This window comes from Sander vitreus, chromosome 21 (assembly GCF_031162955.1).
Source record: "Sander vitreus isolate 19-12246 chromosome 21, sanVit1, whole genome shotgun sequence".
In the NCBI taxonomy this organism is placed as follows: domain Eukaryota; kingdom Metazoa; phylum Chordata; class Actinopteri; order Perciformes; family Percidae; genus Sander; species Sander vitreus.
This window is the reverse complement of record NC_135875.1, coordinates 22,032,476-22,050,192: the sequence shown is the minus strand read 5'-3', so window position 1 is coordinate 22,050,192 and position 17,717 is coordinate 22,032,476. Positions and strand designations below refer to the sequence as shown.

General features: G+C 39.4%; 1 protein-coding gene across 1 annotated transcript; it reads right to left on the bottom strand.

Annotated features, from left to right (window-relative positions):
• Positions 1–353: 353 nt before the first annotated feature.
• unc13d (unc-13 homolog D (C. elegans)) lies at positions 354–17,004 on the bottom strand. Its single transcript, XM_078279370.1, has 34 exons — positions 16,860–17,004; positions 15,909–15,935; positions 14,417–14,473; positions 14,259–14,315; positions 14,065–14,172; positions 13,895–13,954; positions 13,626–13,692; positions 12,313–12,493; positions 12,187–12,231; positions 12,028–12,099; positions 11,876–11,945; positions 11,686–11,790; positions 10,802–10,894; positions 10,588–10,688; positions 9,884–10,001; positions 9,003–9,124; positions 8,686–8,776; positions 8,545–8,601; positions 8,343–8,440; positions 7,265–7,316; positions 7,001–7,131; positions 6,183–6,300; positions 5,938–6,090; positions 5,724–5,819; positions 5,439–5,645; positions 5,251–5,325; positions 5,090–5,169; positions 4,852–4,966; positions 3,438–3,509; positions 3,224–3,307; positions 3,008–3,128; positions 2,791–2,914; positions 2,447–2,667; positions 354–1,312 (listed from the first exon to the last, which is right to left on the bottom strand). The coding sequence occupies exons 1-34, from the start codon at positions 16,917–16,919 to the stop codon at positions 1,200–1,202; spliced, it is 3,351 nt and encodes a 1,116-aa protein (XP_078135496.1). The 5' UTR covers positions 16,920–17,004; the 3' UTR covers positions 354–1,199.
• Positions 17,005–17,717: the final 713 nt, after the last annotated feature.

Genomic DNA, 17,717 nt, shown 5'->3' with positions numbered 1-17,717 from the left:
ACACATGTGAATGTAAAACTACAGTGGTCTTCTTAACTGAGGTATAACTAAGTAATGCTTGGTGGCTGGATAGTATCATTCTGGTACACAATGCTGTGTGTTTACATCCAATTCAGGGTCACATGAGTAACTGTTTTCATGGCCGAGAAGAGGCAAATGGTGTTGTATGTGACAGCAAAGATCTCAAAACCTTCTGGATGGATGGATGACACATCAGGTTAGCAGTTAGCAGGGTTTTGAGCTGTCTTACCAAAATCAAAAGGTCTGACTGAAAACACTTAAAGGGCATATTTAGCGTCATCCAGACAATTAGCCTATCATGCTACAGCCAAAAGGGGGCCATCACACGATCATAAGATTATATTGAATTTCGTGTTTAATTTTTGTTTTTACCAAAATAAATTTCAAATGGTCAATTACCGTTGAAAAATAACAGAAAATATTAAAGACTAGTAATATTTGTTTAAATATAAAACAAATGGCCTCTGTTAAAGCACTCAGGTTTTCTCTAATATTCTTCTACATAAACTGGAAGAGGAAAGCATGTTAACACAATCAAGGCAAATGTACTCTGTCAACTTGTGTAGTATTTGAAATTACATATTTTTTCATTTTTACTTTTCATGTTAACTCTTTAACAAACTTTGTTAAAACCGGCCCATTTTCTGTTTAAAATCAATGTCTGACAGGTTTGCCAAATTTTTTACATTTGTAGTAATCTTTGACATTTCACAGTGTGTCAAATATAGTCCAATATATATATATCTATATATCTATATAGATATATATAGATATCTATATATATCATATATATATATATATATATATCTATATAGATATGTATATATATATATATATATATATATATATATATATATATATATATATATATATATATATACACACACACACACATAGTTAAGTGATGTCATACTTATCTTTTGCACTGACTAGACAAAGCATCAGGAAGCAGACAGATATGCATGTATCAGGTGTATGAGTTTTAAATGCAGGTGTGAAAGTGTTCATGATCACTGTGATGGTCTTCAGTGAACCCATGCTCGGCATACTGTCCACACACAACTCATCCAACACCAGTGTTTCTTTCTGAGTGATTTTTTTTTTTTTTTCTCTGTTTTTGGTACAGATCATTAAAACAAATTGTATATTTTTGGAAGAAGAAATTGTCCGCATGTTTGTCACGGTTGAATCCCCTCCTGGGACTGCTTCTCTCTCTGTCTTCGTTTCTTCACGTAGGCCTGAGCATCTCGCTCTCCTCTCCTGGACTCCAGTAACCTCAGAATGCTGTCCTCTGGAAAATAAGAAACAGCTTCAGGATTTGCAAGATAGTAATCATTGTCACTTAGATTAGAATTTGCTCATTTTAAAATATTGATTTCATTATTATAGCTAGATATACTATTTAGCTCTCTTTTTGTCACAGTTCACCGCACCGTAACGAAAAGAGAGCCGAGCCACAAGGCAAAGCTCTCGATCTACCGGTTCATTTTCGTTTCTACCCTCACTTGTGGTCATAAAGGCTGGGTCATGACCGAAAGAACGAGACTCCGGGTATAAGCGGCCGTAATGGGTTTTCTCAGGGGAGTGGCAGTCCCTTAGAAATAGGGTGAGAAGCTCAGTAGAGCCGCTGCTCCTTTGCGTTGAAAGGAGCCAGTTGAGGTGGTTTGGGTATCTGGTAAGGATGCCCCCTGGGCTCCCCCATAGGGAGGTGTTCCAGGCACGTCCAGCTGGGAGGAGGCCTCAGGGAAGACCCAGGACTAGGTGGCGAGATTATATCTCCACCCTGACCTGGGAACGCCTCGGGATCCCCCAGTCAGAGCTGGTTAATGTGGCTCAGGAAAGGGAAGTTTGGGGTCCCCTGCTGGAGCTGCTGGAGATGCTGTCCCCGCGACCCGACCCCGGATAAGCGGTTGAAGATGGATGGATGTGGATAGTGTTTAACCACAGAAATACTGTACACATTGCACAGGGACTGGGTAGAAAGTGGGGTTTAATAGGGGCCCAGCAAGTTATTTTTTGCTTCATAGGTTAATTAAAATAAAATCCGGCTTCATTGGTCTAAACCAACTGACAAATCATACCAGGTCCGGTTGTAGACTGGTTTGAATGGGGAGGGGAGAGGGCAGTAACAGAGGTTGGTTGGCCACCAACGGCTAGTGTTTTTTCAGGGGTTTTCCTGGCTCAGAATGGGACTTTTAGTACTTTGAGTACTCTGGCCACAGTCTCCCACAGGAAAAACCTACTGATCAAAAAAGTGACACTGCTCTTTGGTTGTGTCTCCATATTTTATAGGCCATTAAAGATATTATTTCGATGTGGCATTTGTATGATTGGTTGAACCGACAAGGTAAAATAAAAATACTTATTATTTTAAATTTGGGGAGCATTTGCCGTGCCCATGCCTAGAACCGGGCTCGGATCATACCGTTCGGTTTAGGATGCATCAGAGACAGTCGAATCTGAGCAGGGACGGCATCTGGCTGTGTAGTGAGTCCATCTCCTTCCTTTCCTCCAGCTACTCCTGGTATGGACTTGAGGGCCAGGAAGGCCTCGCCTTCAAAGTCATCTGTCCTCAAGGTGTCATGGTCCAGAACTGTCACGACCAGGCAAGCCCCTGGAGCCTGGCACTGATCCAGGGATACCAGACTGGGATATAGTGGAGACAGAGATCAGAGGATGTCAAAAACATCTGGAAAGCTGATGGCTGTACAGGTTCACTTGGCAGTGTGAAAACTGAGAATAGTGACAAATATAAAACCAACAACTTACAATTCAAAGGCCTCATCAAAAAGGGGATTGAGATCACAGCTTTTGATCTGAGTGCAGCGAAGTTCTACTTCAGGAAAAATGTGGTTAGGCTCCAGACTCAGCTGCACAAACGGGTCGCTGAAACCTGGCAAAAGCATCAAAGCATTAAGCCTTCAGGGAAAGGTTCCATAGCAATGTGCATTTCCTGAAATGTACCTATATATGGGTACGGTCTTACCATTAGAGTCCATTGGTATGAGGTTGACTGCATTCAACACCTCGACTCTGAGTCTTTGGTCTGATCTCCTGTAGGACGTGAGGAGGGTGACTGCACCATATTTCTCTCCACTGTACACATTCTGTTGTGCATACAGGAGAAACGGAGAGAAAGATTGAACAACTAGCATGAGTTTGCTGTAGTCTGAAAAGCATTTCTTGCAGGTGCCTTTCTCACCTGCTCCGATATTTTCCTTTCAAGGAACTTCTCCATAAGCTGCCAGCTGCTCAGAGAGTTGTAAGTAATGTGAGTTTTGAGAGCCTGGACACATAGGAGAGAATGGATGAAATGTGAATGAAGCATATTATCACATACACGGTTTTCTTTTCTTTTTTTGTCTGAGGAAATGTAGACCCGAAAATATATAATTCAAGGAAATGTCTTTAGTTACCTTGTACTCATCAGAGTGGAGTGTGTTCAGAGGGAGTCCATTTCCCTCAGCGTGGAAGCACAGCTCCAGGCACTAAATTCACACCCAAAATCAAAATGTACCATGAAACTCCATAGTAAATTTCCAACTATAGTTACGCATTTCTGTTGAGCCTAATAACCCAAATGGCCTATCATCTTTGACTGCCTGTTTGGCCTCGATACAACAATGGATGAATAGCAATCTTTTAAAACTCAACGAAGATAAAACAGAGATACTGCTGCTAGGACGTGAATGCAAGAGAGAGACACTTTTAATAGGCTTGGGGACCTGGCTCACCATACCAAATCAGAAGTTAAAAGTCTTGGTGTCATTTTCTACATTTCATTTAAGCTTTGAAGCTCATATTAGCAAAGTGACCCAGGACAGCCTTCTTCCACCTGAGAAATGTAGCTAAAGTAAGGCTGTTCTTAACAAAGCAGGACGCTTTAATTACTAGCAGGTTAGATTATTGTATTGCACTCTTCTCTGGCTGGCCTACCAAAAAGGCTGTTAGGAAAACTTCAGCTGGTTCAGAACGCTGCTGCCAGACTTTTAACAAATACTGGAAACATGTTTTAGCTACCCTGCTCTGGCTCCCATTTCTTTTAGAGTTGATTTTAAAGTCATTTTACTCACATACAAAGCTCTTAATGATTAGCACCTTCTTACATTTCAGACTTTTTAACGCCTTATCAACCAACAAGAGCCCTCAGGTCCTCTGATACTGGTATTTTAACTGTTCTGCAAAGTAGCCCACAAAACAAGCAGAGAAACTGCTTTCAGTTACTACGCTCCAAGATTAGATTAGACTACATTAGATATGCAAGCTACGGTGACACAAAATCAACTGAAGACCTACTTATTCAGGCTGGCGTTTAGTTAGTGTAGTTCGTTGTTAGCTTTTTCTACTGCCATTTTTACTATTTTATTTCTGTGAATTTGTATTTTTATTGTCTTCTATTCTAATGAACTTATTTATGTTGTCTTTTGCCTATTGTGCCATACTTAAAAGCACTTTGAGCTGCATTTAATGTATGAAAGGTGCCATACAAATAAAGTTAATATTATTATTATTATTATTATGAAACTATGGGCCCACCGTAAACCCCAGCATGTTGTTTTGTACAGCTTTAGAGGTGCTGGTAAGTGGATTTGTTTGACTTTTGGACGGAGCCAGGCTAGCTCTTTCCTTCTGCTTACAGTCTTTATGCTAAGCTAAGCTATGTCTCCTGACTATACCTTCCTCTCAGCAAGAAAGTGATTGGGCATATTTCCGAAAATGTCGACTTGATACTTTAAGTGGAATTCTTTCTGAGCTAAAGTTCACACTACTATACTACAAAAGCTTTCTTCTGCCCTGGCAGTCACGACATCCACATGGCTGAGGACCGACCTGCAGTGTGTACAGCAGTCTCTGGCAGAACACCATGAGCCCTTCTTGCTGTGGATGCTGCGTAGCCACCTGGTGGAGGATCTTCACTGAGTTATTCCACAAAGGCATCAGGAGACTGGGCATGAGAGATAAAAAAGAAAGTGACACAATTTCATGAGGAGATGCGGAGTTCAAGACTGGATCAAATCAACATGGAACCATGAGAGCTCACAATGATAGAATTGTGACATGTATGTACCTGTTGAAGTTCTCTTGAACAAGGTTTTCATTCATATACTGCAGCTCTTGCTCCAGGTATTGCATCAGAGGGGCTGCAGCCTGAAAGAGAGGGGGTTGGATATCCGGCATACATAAAAGACATCTGTATTTGTGTTATATATTTGGATATTTGTCACCTACGTCCTCTGTGGACTTGGAGGGAATCCTCCGCCTGGTTGACATGTTTCGGACATGAGTCTCAATGTCTCTGTTTAACTGGAAAGGCAGACAGAAGGAAGACAGAGAGGTCATGTTGAAGGTTTCTCTATTCTCATATACATCATCATTGCATTTAGTTTCAGGGATATAATGATGATTAAATGTTACACCTTTTTTCCAAGAGTGTCTAAAGCGGAGCGAATCTCTCGGCCAAGGACACCCTGGGCTTGCTCTAGCTGTGAGGGCAGAGTGTTGTGGAACTGGCTTTCCCTAATCACATTTTGGGTCCGATCTCGGAGCCCTGCCCAGTTCAGCTGTGTAGGAAGTCGGGTCAGTACTGACCGTAAGTGTTCCAAGTCATTCACCACCACGCACAACTACAGAGAGAGTAGAAAGCGTAAATGAGTGTACTATGTAGCATTCAAAGTATTTATTTTCTCCTTGCCTGCCCTTACCATGTTGATGGCGCTGCCGTGGTCGGAGTTCTCTGACAGCACCCTGACCCTCTCCTTCAGGATGTGACAGTAGTTCACCACAATCTTACACACATCCTGAAAACACACAGAAAGCAAAAATAGACCACAGTCAACTACCAGCATTCCCACACATTCAGATAATCTGAACAGTATAGCATCTGATTAGGACCATGTTAATGGCAGAATACTGCACCTCAGTGAGTTTGACCATGAGCATGAAGGCCTCCTCAGGGTCAGGCCAGGACAGCTGCTCCCACAGCTGGCAGATAGGCTGGATACATGCCACCAGGTCCACTGCTGAGCTACTGTGTTTTATGGGCACAGCACCAGACTGCAGGGGTTGGAGCTGAGAGAAGAGAGTAAAACATATCATGATAATACCGTGGATAAAATAAACAATGTTTATTATGATAGTCAAGTATAATATATATATATTACCTGGTCTACCCGCACAGCCCTCTCCACTCTATCCTGAGTTGTGCTGAAGGCCTGGTTCAACCAGTAAGGCAGAGCCTCTCTGAAGCCCTCTTGAAAGTTTGTTAACTCAAGTAATCCCCTGGAACAACAGTAATAACTCCTAATATTTTCATTTTCTTTTGTTTATATTTTGTTTGTTCAGTAGCACCCTTTTGCAGGCAGGGTGGGAGTTAGCTAAAAGTAACAAATAAACAGTTGAAATAATTAGCATTACCTTACCATTACCTTAAAAAGTTAGCTAAGAGTAAGCAACTGAAATAATTAGCTAAAGGCTAAAAGTAACGGTTAAACAGTTGAAATAGTTAGCATTAGCTTAAAGTGTGCTAATAGATAAACAGGTAAGATAATTAGCTAAAAGCTCATTAAAAATAGACATTGGAAAATCATTTGCTAAAAGTAAGTAGCTGAAATAACTAGCTAAAAGTAACAGACAAACAGATGAAATAATTAGCATAAGCTTAACATAATGGATAAACAGGTAAGATAACTAGCTAAAAGTAATGGATAAACAATTGAAATGTTTATAGTACAACTTTTTAGTAGCAGCAAACGAAACTGACCTAAACTGACAGTTTGACTGTAATTCAATAATATCAAAACAATATCAGTAGTATCAAAACATTATTGTAACAATATCCACTTTACTAAACATCCAAAATAAACTGAAATAAACAAATTCAGAACATGAAGGTATCGATGCAAGGGTGCTGACCTCATCTGATAGGGAGGAGGGGGTAACAGCTGACAAAAAAGTGTGTGAGTAGCCTTTGATAACCAACCTTTTCTGTAAGTAAGCCTTGTCTTTGTGGATGGCCTGCAGGCTCAGGTAAACAGGGAACAAGCTGTTGGCTAGAGCCTGCTCTATGTGACCCTCAATCAGGGATAAGGTTTCCCTCACTTCATTTGCAAGCTATGGAGGAGAGAAGAGGAGAACAAATTAGGTGAGATGAAATAAGACTGAATTATTCTTTCGTTCGTTCGTTATTTGTTCGTCAAGACACCTGGAGGTTTAGGGGACATAAACGGTTCCATTTGCCACTTACCAGAGAGTCAAACCTTTTATAGACCACAGTGAACACATCCACCTGCACAGCACTATAATCATGAGAAAAAAACACATTCATGATTACAACAGGTAAACATGTCATAATGCAATTTGAATGGCGATGCCCTTTTGAAACACAGTTGTTTCTAATAAGTTTTTTTGGAAGCCATGTTGATTTGTCTAAATGGGACTTTGTTATTTTTTTATTAATAGTGCTAGCCCAAAGCCCTTTCATGCATTAAAACTCAATTTGGTTTGGTTTGACTCTCACTGCAGACAGTTTGACATGTTATAGCAGGAAATGCAAAGGTGCAACTAATAACATTAACAAACTGTCCCAGTGAGCCATTCCAGTAAACCAGCATACACAAAACCAGGACCCTGGAACTGACCAACCTGAATGGAATCAAGTCAAATCAACTTTATTATCAATTTTTTCAAAATATGTGCCAGACATACAGAGGACTTGATAATGTGTTTCTCTGCGACCCATGGTGCAATAAGTATAAAATATATACAAAATATAAACAATACAATAAATACATTCTAAATAGTGCAAAAGTGAGACAAAACCAAACAAACCAAACCATAATCAATGTTTATTTGAAACACCTGGTTACAGCAATTCAAAATGTCTGTCTATTAAAGGTGCACTATGAGTTCCTGCATGACTTCAGTGCGATTTCATTTTTGTCTCAAATCGTAGGCATCTCTCCTTGATCCGTTAAGCTGCCTGCCTCCTGAACACACTGTGAAAAAGCCCGGTCTCGGGAGACAACACAGGGGTCATAAACGTCAAACAAACACTAGAGGCACAGGCTGTGCACCAAAATACAACAAACCACTTCAGCCAATAACCGACAAGATGGTTGGGGGAGGGGGTCGGGGTTAGTGACAGTTAGTCAGTTAGTCATGACAGTTAGGGAAACATGGGGGGAGGGGCGAGCTTGCTCTGTTTTGTTTGAAATTTACTTGGAACGTCAACAGAAGTGACCATGCAGGAACTCATAGTGCACCTTTAATGGAGCAAAAAAACCCACGCTAGTGCTTATAGTAGTTCAATTGTCCCACCTTACCTGACAAATACCCTATTCCAGGCATCCTTGTTGTGTTTTATGTCTAACTGCACCTCCCCAATCAATCTGGAGAGGGCGTTCACGATCTCTGACAGGTCCTGTATATCAGCATGGTGAAAAAACAACATGACTTTAGTATTGGAGAAACCATATCACCCTCAATTCCACAATGTGAAGCCTTTCATGATGCGCTTGTCTTTACCTTAGTCATTGGCTGGTGCAAACCCTTTTTGATGGTAAACCACTCCTGTGTACCTGTCTGATATAAAAGTCCTAATATGAGTAATTAAAGACTTATGATATACAAACTGTTGGTAATAATATCACTAGTATGATTACTGACCTGTATGGCATCGCTGACCTCATCATGTAACTCAAAGTGAGCTGGGTTCAGTTTCTGAAACGCCTGAGTCTTACAGATCTGGACCAAGATTCTGAAACAAAAGCACATTCCTTTTTTTTTTTTGCTTAATGTGTTGTCTTCGGGTCACATTGACCCGTTTTAAATTTTTGTTTTATATCAGAAAATATGGGACGTAGAAATAAATAAAATGTGTAGAAGAAAAATAAAAAAATTTAAAACGTTGGAAAAAGCAAAAACAAATGTATTTAATTACAACAACTATGTTAGCAAATATATCACCACACAACCATGTATACCTGAGCAGTGTGTGTAGTTTTGGAGTAGCACTGGGAGTTGGGGGGAAGATGTCTCTGTATTTGGCCACCAGACACAGTCCGTATTGCAGGAAACCATGAAGAGAGTCCCCAAGTTCCTGTTTCTGTTAACAGAGTGCAACACCTTTCTCAATCCTACTGTGTGCTTAGATATTAACTCCTGGTTTCTTTTTTTTTCTTTTTTTTTTACATTTTAGTAAAGGAACCAGGCAAATCTGGCAATAAATCTCTTGAAATGAGTGCAAGATGAATAAATTCATTAAATGAACTTAGGGGTCAATAACAGACGTTTACCCACTCGATTGTTCTCTGGGACATGTTTTCATGCTAATCGAATGTGTTTGTAGCTTGAAAACAAGCTAGCGTGGACCGCTGATTAGCTTACAATGCTAGTATTCGGGGCACAGGGAAAGTAAAAACAAATCGCTTATTATACCACTAAAAAGGCTCAAAATATCACCAAACTTCAATGGTAGCATAATGAGGGTCCCTAAATGTTAACCGAAGCATTGAGAACTTTGTAAGTGTACAGACAGTTTATTAAAAAGATAACTCTGGCGTTCATGTTTACATGCGGCCGCCGTCTTGAAAACCAGTCATGACTTACAGCTGGCGAAACAAACTAAAATACAAAAACAATTTTCTCAATATATCTGAAATAATCAGATATATTTTTTCCAGTCCAAAATCAGATGCGCATTAAATTGACCATTATTGACCAGCTGTCCGCGACCCACCAGTTGAGAATCACTGCATTATGCTTTTGGATTTCCTGCACTAGATTACATTATGTTGGGTGGCAGTAGCTCCATTTGAAGGCAGCACAAGTTACCTTCCACCGCTGACAATGAAGTGAGCACTACCTGTTGGTATGGCAGCTTCTGCTGATGCCAATGGTACTCTACACTGGTTAGCTGCTGGAACAGCACAGACGAGTCCACCTCTAAACTCTGGTACAGCTTGCTGTAAGCCACCCACTTCCTGTTGAGGTACACACACCCACAAACTTACTGAGAACTACAACAAAAAGAGAACATGGCACATTGCAGTGGTAACAAAAAGCTGGTATGCTTGAAACTGCTATCATGATATGATATATATATATATAAATATAAGATATTTTAACATTTTAATTCAATTTATAATAAATGTAATAATATTTGATGTACAATTCTGTATTAGACAGTGTCTAATACAGAAAAATGTTCCACTGTTATGCTTTACATTATACAAATCTCTTCAAATGTGTAAAACAAAACCTTAAGCTATTTAATTAGTTCATTTTTACTTTTGTGTGGTATCAATAATTTGGACAGCAGTAAACATATGTTCATATCACCTGATACAAGCTGATAAGTTATAATATTGAACAGTGAGATAAACTATAAAGCTTATTTATAGTGCATTTCTTGCATTTCCCCTTTAATTATGCTTTTAGAATGAAATCAATTCCTTTCAGTGTGTATAGAGCTCGAGAACTGGTTCCTGTCTAAACACTAGTATACTATATATAATATATATAATAGTATACTATTATAATTCTGCCTGATGTTAACGTGGTACTTACGCCAGGTCCTGAAGAAAAGGTGAAAGGTCATTCTGCGTAGCATAGAGCTCCAGCAGAGTCTGAGCCTCGCCACCCAGCTCCCCTTTCCACGGAGCAGAACTCTGAAAAACCAAGTAAGACAGGGGAATTAAGAAGAGAGAAAGAAAGAAAGAAAGAAAGAAAAGTAAGCGATTTAAATGGGATTTTGAAAAGATGGAGTGTTCTTGTCCTTTACCTGTTGCTTGGAGATGTAAGCTTGAACAAACTGCTGCAGAATCCCACAGTAATTGATGTAAGCGCTACGACCGGCACTCAGCGTCCCGTCTCTCTGTCGGTCATAAAACGCAAAACCAGTTTAAAAAAAAATGAAGTATAAGCATACATTTAATACATTGTTGTAATATTTTATGCCCACTTTTTCATCATACTTGAACACAGGTGTCAGTAACTTCACCAGAGGCCATACATCCCAGTTCCTCTTCCAGTTGCACACATTTCACAATGAAAGACCAGCTCTTGACATTTTATTAGTGTACATTTCTTCATTTATTCTAACAGACGTTTTCGTTCTTAAAACTACGGAAGATTAGGGCCACATGTGAAAAATGTATTTGAGTTCTGAGTTTAAAGTCAGAATTGAGAAAATTCTTACTTTTAAAGTCAGAACTTTTTTTAAAGTCAATTTTTTTTTATAAAAAAAAAAAAAGAGTCAGAATTATGAGATTAAAGTCAGAATTCTGACTTTATTCTGGGAATACTGAGAAAAAAGTCAGAATTCTGACTTTAATCTTTAAGAGCATTAAAATGAGAAAAAATAATTGGACATTATTGGATTGAATAGGGACATTTAGAATAGATAAAAATGTGTGATTAATTGCGAGTTAACTATGACATTAATGCGATTAATCGAGATTAAATATTTTAATCGTTTGACAGCACTAATATATATATGTAAATAAGAACCTGTTTTTAATGACTTGCCTGTAAAAATAAAGGTGAAAAAAAAAGTCAGAATCATAAGATTAAAGTCAGAATTTTGACTTTTTTTTCACATGGGGCCCTAATCCTCTTCCGTATAAAACCAACAATGAGTTACGGGATGAGAATGCACGTTTTTACCGCTTTATGGATGAACTTGAGATTCAGGTGGCACTGGCCGCGATCAGGATACGTCTCTGTTCTGGGCTCCAGATTGTACCAGTGGTCTTCAGTACAGTGGAGATCCTAAAGTGAGATGATACAAATGATTATTAGACTGGGAAGCTGTGAAAAGTAAAATAGCAGATATCAAAATAAAAACATTTACCACCTGTAGTTTTAGGACCACATTTCCCAAAAAGTCATCTGTCCCTTTCTCCTTTTTGGCTTCCTTGATCATCCTAAACAGGTACAAATAGAAACGTTCACCTGCTTTGCTGAGTCATCTTTTTTTTTGTGTGAGTCACAGAGAGAGTGTAATACCTTCTTAAGCTATTAAAATTGGTTTTGATATCCTCTAGTTTCTGAGTGAGCGAAACCTCTTCGTCCTTATCCCTGAAACAGAAACAGCACTGTTTAGCTCAATGTAATGAAGAGTAGGATTTCAAAGCAGAAAAAGTGGAACTCTTTGTTTTATCTCACCACATCTCAAGGTGGAAGCTGGCACCGGCGATGCCTGTGAACTCTCTAAACCAAAAAGAACAAAATGATAAGAAAAAGAAATTTCAACCTGGTTCACCTGACATACGTACACACATTTAGACTTACAGTATGAAGGTTTGGTTCCAGATGGGGTTCAGAGTCTGCTTTTTTATGTCTGACTGGTAGATTTTGTCATCGGATACGGCGTCCTTTACAATAGATTTACTGGGTTTGGCTCTGGACCGGCGTGTTCGGCTCTCCTCCTCGTCCTCCATTATGGTCAGCAGGCAGTATGGGTCACTGAAACCTGTTCAACACACATGAGATCTGCAGTAGACTTCAATTCAATTCAATTCAACTTTATTTATAGTATCAAATCATAAATAAGAGTTATCTCAGGACACTTTACAGCTAGATTAGGTCTAGACCACACTCTATGATTTACAAAGACCCAACAATTCCAGTAATTCCAGACTTGAGAGTGTGGTGACAGTATCATTTTTACTATGTTCACCATTTTAGTTCAAGTTGCACGCCAACATTAGCTAGCACTGAACACAGTTCAGCTAAAGCTGATGGGAATGTAATTTGTTATACAGGTATTTGGTTGAAAACCAACGTATTGGACACATTTTGGTCTAATGATACTGCTAGGGGGGAAAAAATCATTACTCATGAATTGTTACAATTCATCCTGAGGGGAACATGTGTTTGTACCAGACTTGAGAGTGTGGTGACAGTATTTCATAATCCAGAGATGGCAAAAGATTACTCCACAAATACCACATGCAGTTAACAAGAAGTGAAAGAAGGTTCGGTTCTCAAACATAAGAACCGAAAGTCACCTACAACCCAACACGTCAGTATAGAGGAATTCAACCAAGGTACGGAAACACCGCAACATGTCAACAACAGAGTCACTTTCAGGAAAACACTTTACTTTAACAGGCTGAGCGCTAATTTCAGCATGCTAAAATGCTCGCAATGACAATGCTAACATGATGATGTTTGGCAGGTATCATTTTTACTATGTTCACCATTTTAGTTTCACAAGTTTGCATGCTAACATTTGCTAGCACTGAACACAGTTCAGTTGAAGCTGATGGGGATGTAATTTGTTATAGAGATATTTGGTTGAAAACCAACGTATTGGACACATTTTGGTCTAATGATAGTGCTAGAGGGGGAAAAAATCATTACTCATCAATTGTTACAATTCATCCTGAGGGGAACATGTGTCTGTACCAAAATGAAATGGAAATCCATCCAATAGTTGTCGAGCCATCTCACTGTGTAGCAAAAAATGTAAATCTCCAGATTTTGTGCCAAACCACTGAGTAGATGTTGAGATCATTCTGGCTAAGTGAAAACTTTGAGCTGCTGGTGGACCTAGATGGAAAGTCAGGGGGATCACCAAAGTCATTAGGATTCATCCTTACCACTGACGTCTTTTCCCAGGATTCCCTTGGCTTCCTTTAGAGTGGCCATGAGGCAGTATACTGGGGGCTGTAACGGGTCAGATAGTTATTTAGATGCTTTGGTACTCAGACAGCCACTTATTGCTGACTCAGACATGCAGATGACATAATTTCTGCCACTGGTAAACTGAACGGAAGGTGGTGGGACGTTAAGATGCTTGCTATGAATGATATAGGGGTATCTAATGGCGCATTCACTTGGAAAAAACATGCTGACTTCCTTTTCTCACCTCTGTGCTCCGTACTTTCTCGGTCAGACTGTTGTGCTCTGACTCTGTCATAACGAAAGCCTGGTAGATAGGACAGATTGAGCGAGAGAGAAAAGAAATCTTTGTAAACAGTCGTACGCCAACACAGCAGCGGATGTGTTATGTGTTATGTGTGAAGCCATGGTGCTTACCTCCTTGATGTACTGTTGAAGCTGGCTATCTGTGAAGACCTCAGCTGATGACGGTTGACCCATCTTATGAGCGATGGTGTACAACAGCTCTTTATACAGAGGCTTCAGCTTTAAACAGAAATAAACAGAGTGAGAGCTCGGTTGGAAAACAAACCAAACTTTTAATTAGAAGTACAGCACATGAATGGTGATACCTCCTGCTCCTTGTGTCTCTGGGCTTTCTCTTCTGGGTTTTCATCTTCCTTGAAATCCTAAAGGAGAAGAGCAGCACATTTTCTCCTTGATTCTGTCAGATTGTAAGATATTCTCAGGTTACATTTGAGGTATTTGAAGGTTACGTAGTGTCGCCTACCCTCCTTTCTCGCGTTTTCCTCGTCAACCCCAGTTTACGTACATGGCCAGGCGATAACTGAAGATAAAGACAGAAAAAGGCAAAAGGCAGCCATGACAAAACACTTACTTAAAGGACCATGCCAGTGACTTCACATGTAGACCATTTAGTACAAATTATGAATGCTTTACATTACTGTGGACTATTTCCCAAAACATGCTGTAGTGTAAATATATTTTCTTTTAGAAAATTGGTTTCCATTCATTTCCACACAGATAAGGGATGCGCCGATTTATTGCTGATTTATTGGCCCGAACATCGGTATCTGCCGGTATTCGCCTTGTTGACTGCATCGACCTATTGGCAAATAAGATGACATTCACTGATTGCAGTGGTTGATGTTTATCTGTTGTGTTGCATCTATTTTGTGCTGGCTAAATGTTGTGTTAAGAGGTTAAAAAGGCTTTCAAAGTAGCTGTTTTCTTAAAAGAAGTATCTTATTCATGCAAAAGAAGCTTCGTTTGAAGGTTGTTTGTGTGATTGAAGTTGTGCTCATTCAAAGATAGTGATACAGTGAACAAAGCAGTTTTTTTCTTTTTTTATAATGAAGATTTCTTTATTTGCCTGGCATAAACGGGGAAATAAATAACCAAAACAAAATAAACAACAACAAAAATAATTGATATTGGCTTTGGCTATGGGCCAAATTGCGATTTTAAACATTGGCATTGGCCCAGAATTTCACAATCGGTGCATCCCTAATAAAATGTTGTTTATAGATTCTTGTAACTCTTGAAAGTTGGGTAATCGATTACAATGAACGTTTCTGAATTAGTATTGCAATTCCGTAAAGTTGTGGGGAATGCGAGAAACAGATTGTAAAATGTATTATCAAAATCAATGCACAGTAAAGGCCGTTTTATGCTTCTGCGTCGAATCGACGGCATACCCCCGCAGACCCCTCTGCGTCTACGCTAGATCCTACGCTCTAGTTGCAGCGACGCACGTAGGCTACGGCGAAAGCTCTGCGTGGAGCCTTCGCAGAACCGTAAAACGGCCTTAAGCCAAGGTATGCTTACCTTTTATCCCCATCATCAATAACTTAACTTATTTTATGCCATTTTTAGGCCTTTCTTTGACAGGACAGCTGAAGACATGAAAGGAGAGAGAGAGGGGGGAATGACATGCAGCAAAGGGCCGCAGGTCGGAGTCGAACCGGGGCCTGCTGCGTCGAGGAGTAAACCTCTATATATGGGTGCCCGGTCTACCAACTGAGCTATCCGGGCGCCCCCGATTTTACATTTCCCATAATGCAACTCAATAATGTCTTTTGGTAGACCCTTCCTGCTTGGTAAATGCCCATTGCCCATGTCTTTCAAACCTCAAACTTCCAGTTTGTAACACAGGCTTGACAAATGACAAAAAAAAATAATATTTATATAATACTTCTTCAAGACATATAGAAGAAACCTTCCTTTGAAAAGCAAAGCTGCAGCCAGCTGATGTGTTTTACCTGTCTGAGTCTTGATAAGCCTTGTTCCTGGAAAAGGATAAAAAAATATAAAAGTGTTTCTGTTTAAATACAGGGAATCGAATCATGATGTCAAAGTACATTTAAACAGGTATTTGAAGGTCATATCGTCTCATCATCAGCTCTTTAAAATGAACGTGCAAAGAAGCCTTAAATATCTCCATTAGCAAATAACAGCCTCACTTTTTTGCTGATAAGGTCTGCGTCTGTTAGTGACTTCCTCTATTGCTGATAATAAAAGTGACTTAAGAGGCAACAACCCACTCAATATCAAACCAGGAAAAATGACCTTAAAGGGAATGACTAGTAACGCATCCTAAGATACGTATGCAAATAAACAGGTACCCAACCACAACACACATGCATAACTAGTTTTATTATGTTTGCATATCATAGCAATGTTGCAAAACTACTGTGTAGTCAAAACATAAGGTATCTCAATAAACATTACGAGTCTCCTCCAAATGTGTTGACTGCCGACAATTGCAACATACGCAGAAACACACTGTGTGGCTGTCTTCCGTGACAAACATGCTTCATTCTGCATCATCTGATCCAAGCATACATCTAAAACAATTATGAATCATAGTCACAGCATCTGAAAATAGCCATTTGGACAACATGAGTCAGTGTTTTAGTGTGATATGAACACTGCTATGACTCAGCTAACAATTTAAGGTTTGGGGTTTTCACAAAGATGGAGAGAGAGAAGAGAAAAATGATCAGCCAAAAGCCTGACAATGGGTGCAGAATTGATAAGAAGACCTAGAGAAACACAAAACCCATTACAAAACAAAAGTAGATTTTTACGATTTGTTTTTTACTAGGTGAAAGAAAATCGTAAAAACTATTTGGTTAGTAACTAGCAGAGGGCCAAAGTGAAACTAAAATGTAGTATATTTTAAATCCAAACAAGTGAATATGAGTCCATACCTGTTCAGGTGTTTGCAGTAGATTGTCTCCGGTGCTGGTGGGCTCACTTTGACTTGACATTACGATGCTAATATTTGACAACCAGACTCCTGCCTGGTAAGCTGGCGTACTCGGTGTGTGTGTGTGTGATATATAAGGAAGCTGTGTGTGTGATGTGTTTAGATGAACTGTCACACAGCAGCCGGAAGTCATCACTTCCTGTAGAAGGTGGTTATGTGAAAAATTTTGACTTTTGACTCTTTTTTTTTTTTTTTTCATCTAGTGCTCTACACAATGTAGGGCACTAGAATTCAAAACAACAGATCTCAGTCACTTAAAGCTAAAAGCCAAACCCAAACCATTGATCTGTTGCATGACTCTTTGATTGTAATTGTAGTTAGGGTTTTACATGGCCAGGTCTACTCTTCTTATTTTACTGTTAGCAGTTACCATGGAACCTAAATCCATGGTGCAAATGAGGTAATGAAACAGCATGTAACATAAGACAGCCCACAGCAGTTCATCTGTGGTTTGTCTATTGTTAGCCCTACCTGTGTCCCATTAGGGTGTATACTATTCAAAAATGTATTTACTCCATTATTCTATTATGGTTACTGCACTGAGAGTTAATGTCGGCCAATATTACAATATGTATTACACATCTATCTACACACACACACACACACACACACATCTCATTCTGTATAGACTTCTATATTTGTTTCTGTATCTCCAAACCTTTCTATGACTGTGCTTAATTACAAGCACAAGAATGCTGGATTAGTTGTTAAAATTCTTCAACCAGGAATGTCACTGTAAAATCTAACAGGTTGATATTAAAAAATCTAGGAAACTGATTGCCTTGCAAAAATTAAGTAC